The following is a 21,501-nucleotide window of genomic DNA, read 5'->3' as shown; positions in this document are numbered from 1 at the left end:
CTGGACTAAGACCAGAGTATCTACACACTGGACTAAGACTAGAGTATCTACACCCTGGAGTAAGACAGAGTATCTACATACTGGAGTAAGACTATAGTATCTACACCCTGGAGTAAGGCAGAGTATCTACAAACTGGACTAAGACTAGAGTATCTACACCCTGGAGTAAGACTAGAGTATCTACACACTGGACTAAGACCAGAGTATCTACACCCTGGAGTAAGACTAGAGTTTCTACATACTGGAGTAAGACCAGAGTATCTACACCCTGGAGTAAGACCAGAGTATCTACACACTGGACTAAGACCAGAGTATCTACACCCTGGAGTAAGACCAGAGTATCTACACACTGGACTAAGACCAGAGTATCTACACCCTGGAGTAAGACCAGAGTATCTACACCCTGGACTAAGACCAGAGTATCTACACACTGGACTAAGACCAGTGTATCTACACCCTGGAGTAAGATCAGAGTATCTAAACACTGGACTAAGACTCATGCAGGTCTGTATGCAATGTCAGTTCTTTAGTAAGCACCTGATAAATAGAAATGCTTCACTATTCTGCACCACCTGTGGTGTTGATAACTACAGTTTACCACATCCCTATACTATACCAAAAGTGGTGTTGATACCTGCAATATACTACATCACTATTCTCTACCACCAGTGGTGTTAATCCAATAGCACATAACTATACCGTACTACCAGTGGTATTGATACCTATATCACATTAACCACAAGTGGTGTTGATTCCTATACTATACTGTACTGCAAGTGGTGTTGATGCCTACAGTATACATCATCACTATTCTGTACCAACAGTGGTGTTGATAACTATACCACATCACTATTATGTACCACCAGTGGTGTTGATACCTATATCACATCACTATTATGTACCACCAGGGGTGTTGATACCTATACCACATCACTATTATGTACCACCAGGGGTGTTGAATCCTATACCACATCACTATTATGTACCACCAGTGTTATTGATTCCTACAGTATACCACATCACCAATATGTACTACCAGTGGTGTTGAATCCTATACCACATCACTATTATGTACCACCAGTGGTGTTGATACCTATACCACGTCACTAACCTGTACCACCAGTGGTGTTGATACCTATACCACGTCACTATTATGTACCACCAGTGGTGTTGATACCTATACCACATCACTATTATGTACCACCAGTGGTGTTGATTCCTATACCACATCACTAAACTGTACTACAAGTGGTGTTGATACCTATATCACATCACTATTATGTACCACCAGTGGTGTTGATTCCTATATCACATCACTATTATGTACCACCAGTGGTGTTGATACCTATACCATGTCACTAAACTGTACTACAAGTGGTGTTGATACCTACACCATATCACTATAATGTACCACCAGGGGTGTTGATACCTACAGTATACCACATCACTATTATGTACCACCAGGGGTGTTGATACCTACAGTATACCACATCACCAATATGTACTACCAGTGGTTTTGATATCTATACCACCTCACTATTATGTACCACCAGTGGTGTTGATACCTATACCACATCACTATTATGTACCAGCAGTGGTGTTGATGCCTATACCACCTCACTATTATGGAACACCAGTGGTGTTGCTACCTATACCACATCACTATACTGTACCACCAGTGGTGTTGATACCTATACCACATCACTATAATGTACCACCAGTTGTGTTGATACCTATATTACATCACTATAATGTACCACCAGGGGTGTTGATACCTATACCACATCACTATTATGTACCACCAGGGGTGTTGAATCCTATACCACATCACTATTATGTACCACCAGTGTTGTTGATTCCTACAGTATACCACATCACCAATATGTACTACCAGTGGTGTTGATTCCTATACCACATCACTATTATGTACCACCAGTGGTGTTGATTCCGAAACCAAATCAAAATTCTGTACCACCAGTGGTGTTGATACCTATACCACGTCACTAAACTGTACCACCAGTGGTGTTGATACCTATATTACATCACTAAACTGTACCACCAGTGGTGTTGATACCTATACCACATCACTAAACTGTACCACCAGTGGTGTTGATACCTATACCACGTCACTATTATGTACCACCAGTGGTGTTGATACCTATACCACATCACTATTATGTACCACCAGTGGTGTTGATTCCTATACCACATCACTAAACTGTACTACAAGTGGTGTTGATACCTATATCACATCACTATTATGTACCACCAGTGGTGTTGATTCCTATATCACATCACTATGATGTACCACCAGTGGTGTTGATACCTATACCATGTCACTAAACTGTACTACAAGTGGTGTTGATACCTACACCATATCACTATAATGTACCACCAGGGGTGTTGATACCTACAGTATACCACATCACTATTATGTAACACCAGTGGTGTTGCTACCTATACCACATCACTATACTGTACCACCAGTGGTGTTGATACCTATACCACATCACTATAATGTACCACCAGTTGTGTTGATACCTATATTACATCACTATAATGTACCACCAGGGGTGTTGATACCTATACCACATCACTATTATGTACCACCAGGGGTGTTGAATCCTATACCACATCACTATTATGTACCACCAGTGTTGTTGATTCCTACAGTATACCACATCACCAATATGTACTACCAGTGGTGTTGATTCCTATACCACATCACTATTATGTACCACCAGTGGTGTTGATTCCGAAACCAAATCAAAATTCTGTACCACCAGTGGTGTTGATACCTATACCACGTCACTAAACTGTACCACCAGTGGTGTTGATACCTATATTACATCACTAAACTGTACCACCAGTGGTGTTGATACCTATATTACATCACTAAACTGTACCACCAGTGGTGTTGATACCTATATTACATCACTATTATGTACCACCAGTGGTGTTGATACCTATACCATGTCACTAAACTGTACTACAAGTGGTGTTGATACCTACACCACATCACTATAATGTACCACCAGTGGTGTTGATTCCTATATCACATCACTATTATGTACCACCAGTGGTGTTGATACCTATACCATGTCACTAAACTGTACTACAAGTGGTGTTGATACCTACACCATATCACTATAATGTACCACCAGGGGTGTTGATACCTACAGTATACCACATCACTATTATGTACCACCAGGGGTGTTGATACCTACAGTATACCACATCACCAATATGTACTATAAGTGGTTTTGATACCTATACCACCTCACTATTATGTACCACCATTGGTGTTGATACCTATACCACATCACTATTATGTACCAGCAGTGGTGTTGATGCCTATACCACCTCACTATTATGTAACACCAGTGGTGTTGCTACCTATACCACATCACTATACTGTACCACCAGTGGTGTTGATACCTATATTACATCACTATAATGTACCACCAGTTGTGTTGATACTTATATCACATCACTATAATGTACCACCAGGGGTGTTGATACCTATACCACATCACTATTATGTACCACCAGGGGTGTTGAATCCTATACCACATCACTATTATGTACCACCAGTGTTGTTGATTCCTACAGTATACCACATCACCAATATGTACTACCAGTGGTGTTGATTCCTATACCACGTCACTATTATGTACCACCAGTGGTGTTGATTCCGAAACCAAATCAAAATTCTGTACCACCAGTGGTGTTGATACCTATACCACATCACTATACTGTACCACCAGTGGTGTTGATACCTATATCACATCACTAAACTGTACCACCAGTGGTGTTGATACCTATATTACATCACTATACTGTACCACCAGTGGTGTTGATACCTATATTACATCACTATACTGTACCACCAGTGGTGTTGATACCTATATTACATCACTAAACTGTACCACCAGTGGTGTTGATACCTATACCACGTCACTATTATGTACCACCAGTGGTGTTGATACCTATACCACATCACTATACTGTACCACCAGTGGTGTTGATACCTATATCACATCACTATAATGTACCACCAGTGGTGTTGATACCTATATCACATCACTAAACTGTACCACCAGTGGTGTTGATACCTATATCACATCACTAAACTGTACCACCAGTGGTGTTGATACCTATACCACGTCACTAAACTGTACCACCAGTGGTGTTGATACCTATATTACATCACTATACTGTACCACCAGTGGTGTTGATACCTATATTACATCACTATACTGTACCACCAGTGGTGTTGATACCTATATTACATCACTATACTGTACCACCAGTGGTGTTGATACCTATACCACGTCACTAAACTGTACCACCAGTGGTGTTGATACCTATATTACATCACTATACTGTACCACCAGTGGTGTTGATACCTATATCACATCACTATTATGTACCACCATGGGTGTTGATACCTATACCACATCACTATTATGTACCACCAGGGGTGTTGAATCCTATACCACATCACTATTATGTACCACCAGTGTTGTTGATTCCTACAGTATACCACATCACCAATATGTACTACCAGTGGTGTTGAATCCTATACCACATCACTATTATGTACCACCAGGGGTGTTGATACCTACAGTATACCACATCACTATTATGTACCACCAGGGGTGTTGATACCTACAGTATACCACATCACTATTATGTACCACCAGGGGTGTTGATACCTACAGTATACCACATCACCAATATGTACTACCAGTGGTTTTGATACCTATACCACCTCACTATTCTGTACCAACAGTGGTGTTGAATCCTATACCACATCACTATAATGTACCACCAGTTGTGTTGATACCTATATCACATCACTATATAGTACCACCAGGGGTGTTGATACCTATACCACATCACTATTATGTACCACCAGGGGTGTTGATACCTACAGTATACCACATCACTATTATGTACCACCAGTGGTGTTGATACCTATATCACATCACTATAATGTACCACCATTGGTGTTGATACCTATATCACATCACTATAATGTACCACCATTGGTGTTGATACCTATACCAGGCCGCAAAACCTGAACGTATAGGGGGGAGGTCTGGGTGGGCATTTACCGTGGTGGCGGCTCTGGAGCGGGACGTGGACCCCACTCCACCATAGTCTCGGCCCACTTATGTGGCACCTTAGGAGTGGCGACCCTCGCCATCGACCCCGGATTGGGGACCCTAGCAACGGGTTCCGAATGGAGGGGAGATTCCGGCAGCGCCGGAGTGACGTGCGGCTCTGGACAGACGGGAGACTCTGGCAGCTCAGGACAGACGGGAGACTCTGGCAGCTCAGGACAGACGGGAGACCCTGGCAGCTCATATTCCCCAGCCTGTGCCCAGGGTCTCTTGCCGTCCAGAATCTCCTCCCATGTGCATGAGTCCCGAGATTTCTGCTGCTGCCCGTTACCACGCTGCTTGGTCCTTGAGTGGTGGGTGGTTCTGTAATGGAATTCCTCTTCTTCAGAGGAGGAGTAGCAAGGATCAGACCAATGTGCAGAGTGGTAAGTGTCCATAATGATATATTTAATAAATCAACTGAACAAAAGTACAAACAAACAACCCGAAACAGTCCTGTATGGTGAAAACACTAACACAGGATACAACCACCCACAAAACACAATAGAAAACAGGCTACCTAAATATGGCTCCCAATCAGAGACAACGACTGATACCTGCCTCTGATTGAGAACCATACTAGGCCAAACACATAGAAATATAACAACAGAACAAAACATAGAAAAACAACATAGAATGCCCACCCCAACTCACACCCAGACCAACTAAAATAAAGACATTAAAAAGGAACTAAGGTCAGAACGTGACAGTATTTGTATATATGTGCCCTTCGCTCACCATGGTGGTGTCGATTTACATTTTACAATGTCCATTGGTGCGTGTGAGTTTTGTGCTGTGTGTTTTGGGCTTTCATGACCATGTGGATTCCGCAGATGATTACGGGTCTCGCCCCGTGTGATAATCATTGTGCGCTTATGTTATTTATTCGAGGTACTCCTTGCTCTTTTGCTGGGGTTTCAACCCTGTGTTTTGTTTACGTGTTTGTTTGGTCTTTGTCCCTGTCCCTTTACACGGCATGCCATAAATTGGGATGAATAAAACCCCTATTACACATTCCTGCGCCTGTCTCCCGACTCATTCATGCCAACGTGGCAGAATAATCGACCATTAAGGGAGACAGTGGGAACGACCCGTCCGACGACGCTGCGACTGGTCCGTCTGGCGTAAATAATAAACAAAGATGTAACAAAAGGTCTTATTGTAATAATTACATTTTAAATATGTATATTGTCAGTGTTATGTTTAACTCAGGTCTTTTCATCAGGGGAGAAGTGTAAAAGATTTGTTTATAACTTCTTTGGACTGTTGCTGTAATGAGAATTTTGGTGTTGATCGTTGTGGAAATTGTGGTAAAATACATCATACCTAATAGAAAAAACATAGATAAGTACAGATCCTAATCTCAGCGATTCAAGAAAATGACAAGAAAAATTACACTTGAGAATTTTTGCGTCAAATGTCAGTTCCGTGAGAATGACCTGTGTGTGTGTGTGAGCATACTCACTCCTCTTTTTTGGAGTGTGTGCTGTAGTGTGTGTGAGCATACTCTCTCCTCTTTTTGAGGTGTGTGTTGTAGTGTGTGTGTTGTATGTGTACGTATACAGTGTGTATTTATAAAGTGTGTGTGTGTGTGTGTGCGTGTGCGTGTGCGTGTGCGGCCAGCTTTCCATTACACTGCTTTGTTTACGATATTTTGTTACTGAAAGGGATTCCCTGATATTGAGTTGATTAAAAGTGCTAACAGACAGACAGACAGATACGATTCACTCTACACTCTTAGAAGAAAAGGTGCTATCTAGAACTTTAACGGGTTCTTCGACTGTTCCCATAGAAGAACCCTTTGAAGAACCCTTTTTGGTTTCAGGTAGAACCCCTTTGGTTCTAGTTAGAACCCTTTTGGTTCCTTGTAGAACTCTTTCCACAGAGGGTTCTACATGGAACACAAAATAATTCTATTTGGAACCAAAAAGGATTCTATCCAGAACCATAAAGTGTTATCCTATGGGGACAGCTGAAGAACCCTTTTGGAACCCTTTTTTCACAAGCACAGTGATTGGAGCATTGATTGGCTGAGGACTGAATCGACTGACACATAAACACAGTCAAGGTGAACAACTCAGTGAAGAACTACTTAATTGAAAGGTGTGTGTGTGTGTGTGTGTGTGTGTGTGTGTGTGTGTGTGTGTGTGTGTGTGTGTGTGTGTGTGTGTGTGTGTGTCATCTGGCCTTGCCAGTGTGTCATCATTCTGTTGCTCAATTATTTGAGTGTCTCGGTGACAGTGTAGGGTGACAACCCTTGATCAGTGTGTTTGGGAGAAATAGACAGTGATTACGAGAGTGCCTGCGTGTGTGTGTGTGCATGTGTATGAGAGTGCCCATACGCACTTGTGTGTGTGTGACTGTGTGTTTATTAGAGTGGCCGTGTGTGGGCGCAGTGTGACAGTCCTTGCTGGTGAACACAGTGACTCACAGTGAGTCTGAGAGTGAGTTATGAAACTGACACGCCATCTTGCCTTTAATGCTGACAGATTGTGTGTGTGTGTGTGTGTGTTGGTATGTGCACAACACTGCTATTGTCTATATCATTACCACTAACAACAGATAGAAGAAATAAAGCATGGTGAACTATTACAGAGCACCGTGTTTCACACCTTTCCCCACTTATCCCCCGATCGTACAGGCCTTTATTCGTTGAATCAGATGAATCAGGTTAGTGTAGGGCTGGAGAAAAATGTTGGTGATCACTACTTAGTTCTTAGCCCAGGCTGTCAGTCATGGTAACCCATGCAGGGTCCTACAGGTGGTGGGGTTAATGACTAAGCTGGAGTAATGAGGCATGGCCTACCCGCTCATGACAGGTGCCTGTACCATTGGAGGGTGGAGCAGAGGGAAGACATTTTTTCAGGAACAGGCCATCCACCCATATCTTTATCTGACAGGCTGGCTTTTACTCTTTTAGCCTTTCACCCTTTCACCCCCAGCCTCCCCATACGCTCTCTCTGTACCATCTGGAGCTCTGATGCTCAGCTGTTTCCCAGCCTCCCCATACGCTCTCTCTGTACCATCTGGAGCTCTGGTGCTCAGCTGTTTCCCAGCCTCTCCATACGCTCTCTCTGTACCATCTGGAGCTCTGTACCATCTGGAGCTCTGGTGCTCAGCTGTTTCCCAGCCTCCCCATACGCTCTCTCTGTACCATCTGGAGCTCTGATGCTCAGCTGTTTCCCAGCCTCTCCATACGCTCTCTCTGTACCATCTGGAGCTCTGGTGCTCAGCTGTTTCCCAGCCTCTCCATACGCTCTCTCTGTACCATCTGGAGCTCTGATGCTCAGCTGTTTCCCAGCCTCTCCATACGCTCTCTCTGTACCATCTGGAGCTCTGATGCTCAGCTGTTTCCCAGCCTCCCCATACGCTCTCTCTGTACCATCTGGAGCTCTGTACCATCTGGAGCTCTGGTGCTCAGCTGTTTCCCAGCCTCTCCATACGCTCTCTCTGTACCATCTGGAGCTCTGGTGCTCAGCTGTTTCCCAGCCTCTCCATACGCTCTCTCTGTACCATCTGGAGCTCTGATGCTCAGCTGTTTCCCAGCCTCTCCATACGCTCTCTCTGTACCATCTGGAGCTCTGATGCTCAGCTGTTTCCCAGCCTCCCCATACGCTCTCTCTGTACCATCTGGAGCTCTGGTGCTCAGCTGTTTCCCGGCCCAACTCTCTCACACACCAGCCCTCTACAAGTTCAGCCTGCCTCCCACCGTGTCAACTAGCCTCACCACAGCTGTCACCACCAGCACCAGCCAACCAGAACAGAGACCCCCTGTTCATATCCAGCTCTGCATCGCTCGTTTGCAGCAGGGCTTCTGAAATAAAAAGACAGATGATGCTCAAGCGCTTCTTTCCATGTCAGTGGGAGTTGTCAGGTCGCCGCCGGAGTCTTAGCTGACAGGACAGCCGCTGCAGATCTATGGTTGTTAGTTTGGCACGGCCGCCATGCTCTGTCACCCCTCCTCTCTTTCTTCTCTCTTGCTCCTCTCTTTCTCCTCTCTTCTTCATCTCTTCCTACTCTCTTCCACATCCCCTTCACTGCCTCTCCCTCTCTCGCTCCAGAGTGGCTGGGTCTCAATTGGACCCGGGATATCTATCTAAAAAGAGAGCTGGACTGGGGATGGGGGAGAGAGCTGTGCTGGGGATGGGGGAGAGGGCTGGGCTGGGGATGGGGGAGAGAGCTGGGCTGGGTATAAGGGAGAGAGCTGGACTGGGTATAAGGGAGAGAGCTGGACTGGGGATGGGGGAGAGAGCTGGACTGGGGATGGGGGAGAGAGCTGGGCTGGGTATAAGGGAGAGAGCTGGACTGGGTATAAGGGAGAGAGCTGGACTGGGGATGGGGGAGAGAGCTGGACTGGGGATGGGGGAGAAAGCTGGGCGGGGGATGGGGGAGAGAGCTGGGCGGGGGATGGGGGAGAGAGCTGGGCGGGGGATGGGGGAGAGAGCTGGACTGGGGATGGGGGAGAGAGCTGGACTGGGTATAAGGGAGAGAGCTGGACTGGGGATGGGGGAGAGGGCTGGGCTGGGGATGGGGGAGAGAGCTGGGCTGGGTATAAGGGAGAGAGCTGGACTGGGTATAAGGGAGAGAGCTGGACTGGGGATGGGGGAGAGAGCTGGACTGGGGATGGGGGAGAGAGCTGGGCTGGGTATAAGGGAGAGAGCTGGACTGGGTATAAGGGAGAGAGCTGGACTGGGGATGGGGGAGAGAGCTGGACTGGGGATGGGGGAGAGAGCTGGGCTGGGTATAAGGGAGAGAGCTGGACTGGGTATAAGGGAGAGAGCTGGACTGGGGATGGGGGAGAGAGCTGGACTGGGGATGGGGGAGAAAGCTGGGCGGGGGATGGGGGAGAGAGCTGGGCGGGGGATGGGGGAGAGAGCTGGACTGGGGATGGGGGAGAGAGCTGGACTGGGTATAAGGGAGAGAGCTGGACTGGGGATGGGGGAGAGGGCTGGGCTGGGGATGGGGGAGAGAGCTGGGCTGGGTATAAGGGAGAGAGCTGGACTGGGTATAAGGGAGAGAGCTGGACTGGGGATGGGGGAGAGAGCTGGACTGGGGATGGGGGAGAGAGCTGGGCTGGGTATAAGGGAGAAAGCTGGACTGGGTATAAGGGAGAGAGCTGGACTGGGGATGGGGGAGAGAGCTGGACTGGGGATGGGGGAGAGAGCTGGGCGGGGGATGGGGGAGAGAGCTGGACTGGGGATGGGGGAGAGAGCTGGACTGGGTATAAGGGAGAGAGCTGGACTGGGGATGGGGGAGAGGGCTGGGCTGGGGATGGGGGAGAGAGCTGGGCTGGGTATAAGGGAGAGAGCTGGACTGGGGATGGGGGAGAGAACTGGACTGGGGATGGGGGAGAGAGCTGGACTGGGGATGGGGGAGAGAGCTGGGCTGGGTATAGGGGAGAGAGCTGGGTATGGGGAGAGAGCTGGGCTGGGGATGGGGGAGAGGGCTGGGCTGGGGATGGGGGAGAGAGCTGGACTGGGTATAAGGGAGAGAGCTGGAATGGGTATAGGGGAGAGAGCTGGGCTGGGTATAAGTGAGAGAGCTGGGCTGGGTATAGAGGAGAGAGCTGGGCTGGGTATGGGGGAGAGAGCTGGGCTGGGGATAGGGGAGAGAGCTGGACTGGGGATGGGGGAGAGAGCTGGGCTGGGTATAAGGGAGAGAGCTGGACTGGGTATAAGGGAGAGAGCTGGGCTGGGTATAGGGGAGAGAGCTGGGCTGGGTATGGGGGAGAGAGCTGGGCTGGGGATGGGGGAGAGAGCTGGACTGGGTATAAGGGAGAGAGCTGGACTGGGTATAAGGGAGAGAGCTGGGCTGGGGATGGGGGAGAGAGCTGGACTGGGTATAAGGGAGAGAGCTGGACTGAGTATAAGGGAGAGAGCTGGGCTGGGGATGGGGGAGAGAGCTGGACTGGGTATAAGGGAGAGAGCTGGGCTGGGGATGGGGGAGAGAGCTGGGCTGGGGATGGGGGAGAGAGCTGGGCTGGGGATGGGGGAGAGAGCTGGACTGGGTATAAGGGAGAGAGCTGGACTGGGTATAGGGGAGAGAGCTGGGTATGGGGGAGAGAGCTGGGCTGGGTATAGGGGAGAGAGCTGGGTATGGGGGAGAGAGCTGGGCTGGGGATGGGGGAGAGAGCTGGGCTGGGGATGGGGGAGAGAGCTGGGCTGGGGATGGGGGAGAAAGCTGGGCTGGGTATAGGGGAGAGAGCTGGGTATGGGGGAGAGAGCTGGGCTGGGTATAGGGGAGAGAGCTGGGCTGGGTATAGGGGAGAGAGCTGGGCTGGGTATAGGGGAGAGAGCTGGGCTGGGTATAGGGGAGAGAGCTGGGTATGGGGGAGAGAGCTGGGCTGGGGATGGGTTGAGAGAGTTAGCTCATCGTTCTGGTCTGGTCATGTGCTCTCTTGTTATTGCTGTTGAGGCTCCTATAGCTGCAGCAGTTACTCTTTATCAGAAAATATTATGTATGTCGAGTAGCTGGTGTTGGTTTGCTTTCCTTGCATCTTGTTGCTGACTAAAAATAGCTTTCAAAGCCAGTTGTTCAAGGAATATTGCGCTGATTTGAAATATATGACCTCAGAATAAGACCCTTAGCTGATCTGATGTTTGTGTGTGTATGTGTGATGCCGTATTCATATGAGGTGTGTGTTTATGTGTGTGTGTATTAGTGCATGTTTATGTGTGTTTGTGTTTTTTAGCCACACAGAGGAAACCTGGGACACTTTGTGCCCCCTAGAGAGAAAGAGACGGAGAGATCCAGTCTGGCAGGCTGACTAACTGTGTGTCTCACCTCAGCTGTGTCAGCCCCACAAGGTCAGCCTGGAAGACACTCAGACTGGCTGGAGGCCAGGGGATTAAAGTTCACACTACAGGAAACACTAACAGGGTCATTATGGGGTCAGACAGACCTGACTTCATCTGTCAGTTTTAATCTCTGAAACTCTTTATTTATCCAGATGGAATAGGTGTAAATGGTGTGGCGGCAATCAGGTGGAAGCAGGTGCTAACAGCTACTCAGTCAGCTGAGAGCCATGTAGAGAAGTCAGGCAGGGCAGACAGACAGGAGGAGGCAGCGTGTTGGAATGTCCTCTGTAAAGCTAACACTACTCTACTGGTGGGTCACCGGACATCAAGTAGCTCAGTGTATTAGCGCCTCAGTGCGACATATAACTGACTGGTTTAATTCAATACTTCTACAGTCTACAGATGTAGCATTACACACACACACACTGTACACACACACTCAGTGTACACACACAGATAAGCAAACCCCCCAGAGAGAGAAAGGGGGGAGACAAGGCCACAGACTCTGATAAAGAGAGCGAGCGCCCAGAGACGGCTGCTGTATTTAAACTCCATTACCACCAATGTCTCACTAATTAAACCTGTGTTTTAATTAGGATTTGGACAGCCAGGAAAAGAGGAGGGATAATACAATGCATTAATCCAACACAATGTTGGGAATGTACTTCAGGTTCCCTTTGTCCCTTTGTCACCCCCAGGAAGGATTCACAGTGTGTGTGTGTGTGTGTGTGTGTGTGTGTGTGTGTGTGTGTGTGTGTGTGTGTGTGTGTGTGTGTGTGTGTGTGTGTGTGTGTGTGTGTGTGTGTGTGTGTGTGTGTGTGCATGTGTGTGTGTGTGTGTGTGTGTGTGTGTGTGTGTTGAAGTCAGAAGTTTACATGGTTTTAGCAAATACATTTAAACTCAGTTTTTCACAATTCCTGACATTTAATCCTAGTAAAAATTCCCTGTTTTAGGTCAGTTAGGATCACCACTTTATTTTAAGAATGTGAAATGTCAGAATAATAGTAGAGAGAATGATTTATTTCATCTTTAATTTCTTTCATCACATTCCCAGTGGGTCAGAAGTTTACATACACTCAATTAGTATTTGGTAGCATTGCCTTTAAATTGTTAACTTGGGTTAAACGTCTCAGGTAGCCTTCCACAAGCTTCCCACAATAAGTTGGGTGAATTTTAGCCCATTCCTCCTGACAGAGCTGGTGTAACTGAGTCAGGTTTGTAGACCTCCTTGCTCACACGCTTTGTCAGTTTTGCCCACAAATTGTCTGTAGGATTGAGGTCAGGGCTTTGCGATGGCCACTCCAATACCTTGACTTTGTTGTCCTTATGCCACTTTGCCACAACTTTGGAAGTATGCTTGGGGTCATTGTCCATTTGGAAGACCCAATTGTGACCAAGCTTTAACTTCCTGACTGATGTCTTGAGATGTTGCTTCAATATATTCACATAATTTCCCTCCCTCATGATGCCATCTAGTTTGTGAAGTGCACCAGTCCCCTCTACAGCAAAGAACCCCCACAACATGATGCTGCCACCCCCGTGCTTCACGGTTGGGATGTGGTTCTTCGGCTTGCAAGCCTCCCCCTTTTTCCTCCAAACATAACGATGGTCATTAGGGCCAAACAGTTCTATTTTTGTTTCATCAGACCAGAGGACATTTCTCCAAGTACAATCTTTTCCCCCATGTGCAGTTGCAAACCGTAGTCTGGATTTTTTATGGCGGTTTTGGAGCAGTGGCTTCTTCCTTGCTGAGCGGCCTTTAAATTTTGGACTCATTTTACTGTGGATATAGATACTTTTGTACCTGTTTCCTCCTGCACTTATCGCACCAAAGTACGTTCATCTCTAGGAGACAGAAGACGTCTCCTTCCTGAGCGGTATGACGGCTGCATGGTCCTATTATTTGTACAGATGAACGTGGCACCTTCAGGTGTATGGAAATTGCTCCCAAGGATGAACCTGTCACGACTTCGGCCGAAGTTGGTTCCCCTGCCTGTTCGGGCGGTTCTCGGCGGTCGTCGTCATCGTCCTACTAGCCGCTACCGATCCCTTTTTCGTTTGTCTGTTGGTTTTGTCTTATTAGTTTCACCTGTGTTTATTTTGGTTTAATTAGCTTCCCTATATGTAGTAGTTTGACCGGCCCTTGTTTTGTGCGGGATTGTCTTTACGTTACGTGTGTGCATGTTAGGTAGTGGTGGATTGTCTTTATGTTGCGTGTGTGCATGTTAGGTAGTGGTGGATTGTCTTTACGTTACGTGTGTGCATGTTAGGTAGTGGTGGATTGTCTTTACGTTACGTGTGTGCATGTTAGGTAGTGGTGGATTGTCTTTACGTTACGTGTGTGCATGTTAGGTAGTGGTGGATTGTCTTTATGTTGCGTGTGTGCATGTTAGGTAGTGGTGGATTGTCTTAATGTTACGTGTGTGCATGTTAGGTAGTGGTGGATTGTCTTAATGTTACGTGTGTGCATGTTAGGTAGTGGTGGATTGTCTTTACGTTACGTGTGTGCATGTTAGGTTGTGGTGGATTGTCTTAATGTTACGTGTGTGCATGTTAGGTAGTGGTGGATTGTCTTAATGTTACGTGTGTGCATGTTAGGTAGTGGTGGATTGTCTTACTGTTACGTGTGTGCATGTTAGGTAGTGGTGGATTGTCTTTATGTTGCGTGTGTGCATGTTAGGTAGTGGTGGATTGTCTTTACGTTACGTGTGTGCATGTTAGGTTGTGGTGGATTGTCTTAATGTTACGTGTGTGCATGTTAGGTTGTGGTGGATTGTCTTAATGTTACGTGTGTGCATGTTAGGTAGTGGTGGATTGTCTTAATGTTACGTGTGTGCATGTTAGGTAGTGGTGGATTGTCTTAATGTTACGTGTGTGCATGTTAGGTAGTGGTGGATTGTCTTTATGTTGCGTGTGTGCATGTTAGGTAGTGGTGGATTGTCTTAATGTTACGTGTGTGCATGTTAGGTAGTGGTGGATTGTCTTTATGTTGAGTGTGTGCATGTTAGGTAGTGGTGGATTGTCTTTACGTTACGTGTGTGCATGTTAGGTTGTGGTGGATTGTCTTAATGTTACGTGTGTGCATGTTAGGTAGTGGTGGATTGTCTTAATGTTACGTGTGTGCATGTTAGGTAGTGGTGGATTGTCTTAATGTTACGTGTGTGCATGTTAGGTAGTGGTGGATTGTCTTACTGTTACGTGTGTGCATGTTAGGTAGTGGTGGATTGTCTTACTGTTACGTGTGTGCATGTTAGGTAGTGGTGGATTGTCTTAATGTTACGTGTGTGCATGTTAGGTAGTGGTGGATTGTCTTTACGTTACGTGTGTGCATGTTAGGTTGTGGTGGATTGTCTTACTGTTACGTGTGTGCATGTTAGGTAGTGGTGGATTGTCTTAATGTTACGTGTGTGCATGTTAGGTAGTGGTGGATTGTCTTAATGTTACGTGTGTGCATGTTAGGTAGTGGTGGATTGTCTTAATGTTACGTGTGTGCATGTTAGGTAGTGGTGTATTGTCTCTATGTTATGTGTGTGCATGTTAGGTAGTGGTGGATTGTCTTAATGTTACGTGTGTGCATGTTAGGTAGTGGTGGATTGTCTTAATGTTACGTGTGTGCATGTTAGGTCGTGGTGGATTGTCTTACTGTTACGTGTGTGCATGTTAGGTAGTGGTGTATTGTCTCTATGTTATGTGTGTGCATGTTAGGTAGTGGTGTATTGTCTCTATGTTATGTGTGTGCATGTTAGGTAGTGGTGGATTGTCTTAATGTTACGTGTGTGCATGTTAGGTAGTGGTGGATTGTCTTAATGTTACGTGTGTGCATGTTAGGTAGTGGTGGATTGTCTTAATGTTACGTGTGTGCATGTTAGGTAGTGGTGGATTGTCTTAATGTTACGTGTGTGCATGTTAGGTAGTGGTGGATTGTCTTAATGTTACGTGTGTGCATGTTAGGTAGTGGTAGATTGTCTTAATGTTATGTGTGTGCATGTTAGGTAGTGGTGGATTGTCTTAATGTTACGTGTGTGCATGTTAGGTAGTGGTGGATTTTATTTTCTTTACTTGACACCCTATGGTTTTGGGGTTGTCTTGTATAGTGTCCTGCGCCCTGTATTGTGTTGGGCTTATTATTTTGGTGTGCAAGAGTAAAGCACTTCAACTCAGTTACTCTCTGCGTCTGATTCCTGCACCCACCTAGTCCCACGTGACAGAACCAGACTTGTGGAGGTCTACAATTATTTTTCTTGGCTAATTTCCCATGATGTCAAGCAAAGAGGCACTGAGTTTGAAGGTATGCCTTGAAATACATCCACAGGTACACCTCCAATTGACTCAAATGATGTCAATTAGCCTATCCGAAGCTTCTAATGCCATGACATCATTTCCTGGAATTTCCCAAGCTGTTTAAAGGCACAGTCAACTTAGTGTATGTAAACTTCGGACCCACTGGAATTTTGATACAGTGAATTATAAGTGAAATAATCTGTCTGTAAACAATTGTTGGAAAATTGACTTGTGTCATGCACAAAGTAGATGTCCTGACCAACTTGCCAAAACTATAGTTTGTTAACAAGAAATATGTGGAGTGGTTGAAAAACAAGTTTTAATGACTCCAACCTAAGTGTATGTAAACTTATGTGTGATTCTATTTGCGGGTGTATGTTGAGTAGCAGTGTCTTGTGGTCAGTCAGTGAAGTGATGCTCTTCTCTCTAACACAGTTAGACAGTAATGATTAGCCTACTGTTTTATGACTGTTTAGTGTTACAGCCAAAGTCACACCTTATCCCCCTGACCATGCTTCTCCCTCTCTCTCTATTGGCAGTGTGATGGAACTTGTATTTACATTGCCAAATCAAATTCAAACGACGTATCTCTCTTCTCTTCTTGTTCTTCTTGTTCTTCTTCTCGCTCTCCTCATTTATTCTTCTCTTTCTCTCTCTTTCTCTCTCTCTCTGTCTCTCTCTCTCTCTCTCTCTGTGTGTGTGTGTGTGTTTTAGCGGCAGATGGAGTGCCAGTAAAGGATGGGGAACAGGTAAGCCTGACATTCAGGACTTTAACTATCACTCTTAATTCACACAGCTCAGCCACCCTGTTACACCCAATGGCTCCAGCAGTGGGGTGCTCACTATTCCACGAATGGGGATCTTGATCCAAGATGGTGACCAACATCAACTTTAGCTCTCTACTACTGAAGCCATGAGTGCTACTGCATCTGCTTGTAGAGTAGCTAGCTAGCGCACATGTTGCTGTTGGTTTGCTAACTTCCTCTACACTCAAAATGGCGGCTGTAGCTGGAAGGAGAACCAACCTCTGTGGTTGGCTCGTTGCTGTTGCTATGACGTCTGCTGCTTCTCTGTCACGCCTCAGTGCTGGCTCACTGTAGAACAGTAGGGGCATCACCCACCTCTCCTCCTCTCACTACATCCCTCACTACTCTCCTCAGATCCTTTCCACTCCACTTCTCCTTTCAAGTCCTCTCTCCTCTCCTTCCTTTTGAGATACTGTTACTAAAATGATCTTCAGCACTTCTTGGATGATTTTGTGGCAGGAGAAAGAGGACCATTTAAATTGAAACTGAATGTACTGTACTGTGGATCGATCATGTGTTTCTCTTGACAAACTTGCCCTTCAAAAATGTAATAAAAAAAGAGAGCGAGAGAGAGGAGAGAAAGAGACACAGACAGACAGAGAGTGTAACAATAAGAGAGAGAACATGAGAGCTAGGTTTTCTGGAGACTGAACACATCTGTAAGGGGACATGGCACCATGCCGTCCTGCTGGTTCTAAGGCCCCGGCTCTGGTATTGTCAGGAACAATTCAGCTGATACAGGACTCAAGAGGTGGTGTGACAGACGCTGGTGCTTATCTAGACTGTCACATCCCCCTTCTGTTAGCCTGCTCCTCAGCCACCTGTCTGTGTGTCTGTCTGTGTGTGTCTCTCTCTCTGCAGACACAGATCTCACCAGAGAGGACACTGACACCTCTACCATCAGCCAGCTTACATCAGTTATAACACAAGCACGCACACACACACACGCCCCCACACACACATAGATTGCACACACACACGCGCACACATAAACACATGTGCACGCATTCACACGCACATTCACACACACGCACATTCACACACACGCACATTCACACACACGCCTACACGCTTGCACACAGACACTTCTGTATCAGCCCCCCCACTGGCTTGGATGTGTGTTTGGCTCAGTGCTTGGTGTGGCAGACGTAACCAGAGGAGGAAATGAGAGGAGAGAGAGAATCATTCAGTCAAAACATATTCACTCTGCTGTACTATGGAACTGATCAGCCTTTCAACCCCTCCCTTCTCTCTGTCGCTCTGGACCTTGAATCTACTCCTCCTCCATCTTTCTGGTCTTTGACTCTTCTCCTCCTCTGTCTTTCTGATCTTTGTCTCTCCTCCTCTATCTTTCTGGTCTTTGTCTCCTCTCCTCCTCTCTCTTTCTGGTAATTGACTCTCCTCCTCCTCTATCTTTCTGGTCTTTGTCTCATCTCCTGTGTCTTTCTGGTCTTTGTCTCTCCTCCTCTGTCTTTCTGGTCTTTGTCTCCTCTCCTCTATCCTTCTGGTCTTTGTCGCTCATCCTCTCTCTTTCTGGTAATTGACTCTCCTCCTCCTCTATCTTTCTGGTCTTTGTCTCCTCTCCTCTGTCTTTCTGGTCTTTGTCTCTCCTCTGTCTTTCTGGTCTTTGTCTCCTCTCCTCTATCCTTCTGGTCTTTGTCGCTCATCCTCTATCTTTCTGGTCTTTGTCTCCTCTCCTCTATCTTTCTGGTCTTTGTCTCCTCTCCTCTGTCTTTCTGGTCGTTGTCTCTCCTCCTCTGTCTTTCTGGTCTTTGACCCTTCTCCTCCTCTCTCTTTCTGGTAATTGACTCTCCTCCTCCTCTATCTTTCTGGTCTTTGTCTCTCCTCCTCTGTCTTTCTGGTCTTTGTCTCTCCTCCTCTGTCTTTCTGGTCTTTGTCTCTCCTCCTCTGTCTTTCTGGTCTTTGTCTCTCCTCCTCTGTCGTTCTGGTCTTTGTCTCTCCTCCTCTGTCTTTCTGGTCTTTGTCTCCTCTCCTCTGTCTTTCTGGTCTTTGTCTCCTCTCCTCTATCCTTCTGGTCTTTGTCGCTCATCCTCTGTCTTTTTGGTCTTTGTCTCCTTTCCTCTATCTTTCTGGTCTTTGTCTCCTCTCCTTTGTCTTTCTGGTCTTTGTCTCCTCTCCTCTATCTTTCTGGTCTTTGTCTCCTCTCCTCTGTCTTTCTGGTCTTTGTCTCCTCTCCTCCTCTGTCTTTCTGGCCTTTGTCTCCTCCCCTCCTCTGTCTTTCTGGCCTTTGTCTCCTCTCCTCCTCTGTCTTACTGGTCTTTGTCTCCTCTCCTCCTCTGTCTTTCTGGTCTTTGTCTCCTCTCCTCCTCTGTCTTTCTGGTCTTTGTCTCCTCTCCTCCTCTGTCTTTCTGGTCTTTGTCTACTCTCCTCCTCTGTCTTTCTGGTCTTTGTCTCCTCTCTTCCTCTGTCTTTCTGGTCTTTGACTCTTCTCATCCTCTGTCTTTCTGGTCTTTGACTCCTCTGTCTTTCTGGTCTTTGACCCTTCTCCACCTCTTTCTTTCTGGTCTTTGACTCTTCTCCACCTCTGTTTTTCTGGTCTTTGACTCTTCTCCACCTCTGTCTTTCTGGTCTTTGTCTCCTCTCCTCCTCTGTCTTTCTGGTCTTTGTCTCCTCTCCTCCTCTGTCTTTCTGGTCTTTGTCTCCTCTCCTCCTCTGTCTTTCTGGTCTTTGACTCTTCTCATCCTCTGTCTTTCTGGTCTTTGACTCCTCTGTCTTTCTGGTCTTTGACCCTTCTCCACCTCTTTCTTTCTGGTCTTTGACTCTTCTCCACCTCTGTCTTTCTGGTCTTTGACTCTTCTCCACCTCTGTCTTTCTGGTCTTTGACTCCTCTCCTCTAAAACCCTATATTTGCCTCTCGGCGTTCTTCTCCCTCTTTCCCTCTCCTATCCTTCTTTCTATTTCTGCATGTTGGTTTTACTACTCTACCCCTGTCAATATCACTACTCTCGTCCTCCTCCTTGTCTCCTCCCATTTCTTCCATGCATGTGTACGTCTTTCTCTCCTTCTCTCTTGTTCCTACTCTCTTCCTCTCTCCTGCTCCTTCTTTCCCCATCCCTCTCTCCTCCTATTTTTCTCCTTCAGCATGGATGTTCAGACTTTTCATGGGAAGGAATCAATGTAAGTGTTGTGACATCATTCCTTCATCTACCTTTATTTCTCTATCTTATCTTTCTCTATTTGTTTTGATTTACTTGATTTAACTCACCTTAGGTAACCTACTACTTTGTCCCCTCACTCCCCCTCCCATCTAACTCTCTCTATACCGTATCGTTAACTCTCGCAACACTTCCCATAATGCACTTCAGCACTGTCAAGCAGGAAGTTGTTCGAACAACGACCTTGGGAAATTAAGATTTTTTTTGTCAAATGATGACATTGTTTCTTTTTGACGCTGTATTAACCCAATATCGACCTAACTTCTCCTCTCACCTACCCTCTGAACTCTGTGTGCTTCTGTGGCACACATCTCTTCCTCCATCTCTCTGTCATCCTCTTCCCTCGCTCCTCTAGCTGTCTATGGAAGACACCACGTCCATCCTGCCTCGTCTGAAGAGGAACAACTCCAATAACTACGGGATCGGTGCTCTGGCTAAGTCCTCACTGACAGGTGTGTCAGGTGTGTGTCTGTCCTGTAACTGGTAAACTGACCCCATGTCAGCTCCCGCCTGGACAGGCGCTGGAGCCAACATGGCCCCAGAGTGGGTTCCCCTGATTCACTTCCTTTCTTCATAATGATAATACTCATCAATGGCTGACCCCCCAGTCATTGGTGGAATAGCACTTAAACCTAACGATAACCCTATAAAAAAATACACTACCCACAGTACATTGTTATGTGGCTTGTTGAGTTAACAAGAGGTGAGTGGGAGGTGTAGTTGTTTGTCTGTTAAGTGGTTGTGAAGCCGCGTTGAACTACTCTAGTGTCTGTGTGATGTGTCTACTGTCTCTGAGTGTAGTCTGAGTTTGTGTCTGTGTGTTACAGTGTGTATAACTGTGTAATGTGCATTGTGCACTGCGCAGTGTGGTGCAGTTGAAATGTGCAGTGAAGTGTATTGGAATGTAGTGAACTGCTAACTCATCATATATTGACTTGGACACATTAATTACTGAGCAAAGCCATAATGTAACCAGCAGACAGAATACAGACCGTCATGGCGGAACATGATTTCTAAAGTAGAGTGTCTTCCGCAGTGCACTGTATGCATCAGCTGAGGATGTCTTAACAGACACTGCAGGGGGAGTTGGGTTTCTGCTTAGCCAGCGCAGGCAGCTTAGCAGAGGTGTGAAAGCTATCATGTCAACAAGCCAACCTCTCATTACTGACACGCCTCTGGCCATCTCACCCCAATTAACCTCCTCTGTCCCATGATGCACCTCTCCCAGAGTAGACGTATCCATTTGCTCCTCCCTGTGCCCCATCATCCTCCT

General features: G+C 46.5%; 1 protein-coding gene across 4 annotated transcripts in view; it reads left to right on the top strand.

The window, feature by feature from the left end:
• Positions 1-21,501, top strand: part of LOC139405759 (uncharacterized) — a 40,775-nt gene that overhangs the window by 4,713 nt on the left and 14,561 nt on the right. Inside the window, exons 2-4 of one of the 4 annotated variants that reach the window (XM_071148182.1) lie at positions 16,961-16,995; positions 20,155-20,190; positions 20,584-20,689. In XM_071148182.1, the coding sequence (XP_071004283.1) occupies positions 16,961-16,995; positions 20,155-20,190; positions 20,584-20,689 (177 nt within the window). Of the gene's footprint in view, positions 1-16,960; positions 16,996-19,964; positions 20,191-20,583; positions 20,690-21,501 lie in introns of those variants that run through there. The other 3 variants (XM_071148183.1, XM_071148184.1, XM_071148181.1) reach the window with 3 other exon arrangements.

This window comes from Oncorhynchus clarkii, chromosome 3 (genome assembly GCF_045791955.1).
Source record: "Oncorhynchus clarkii lewisi isolate Uvic-CL-2024 chromosome 3, UVic_Ocla_1.0, whole genome shotgun sequence".
Classification (NCBI taxonomy): domain Eukaryota; kingdom Metazoa; phylum Chordata; class Actinopteri; order Salmoniformes; family Salmonidae; genus Oncorhynchus; species Oncorhynchus clarkii.
The sequence above is the reverse complement of the archived record's forward strand: the minus strand, read 5'-3'. Positions and strand labels throughout refer to the sequence as shown.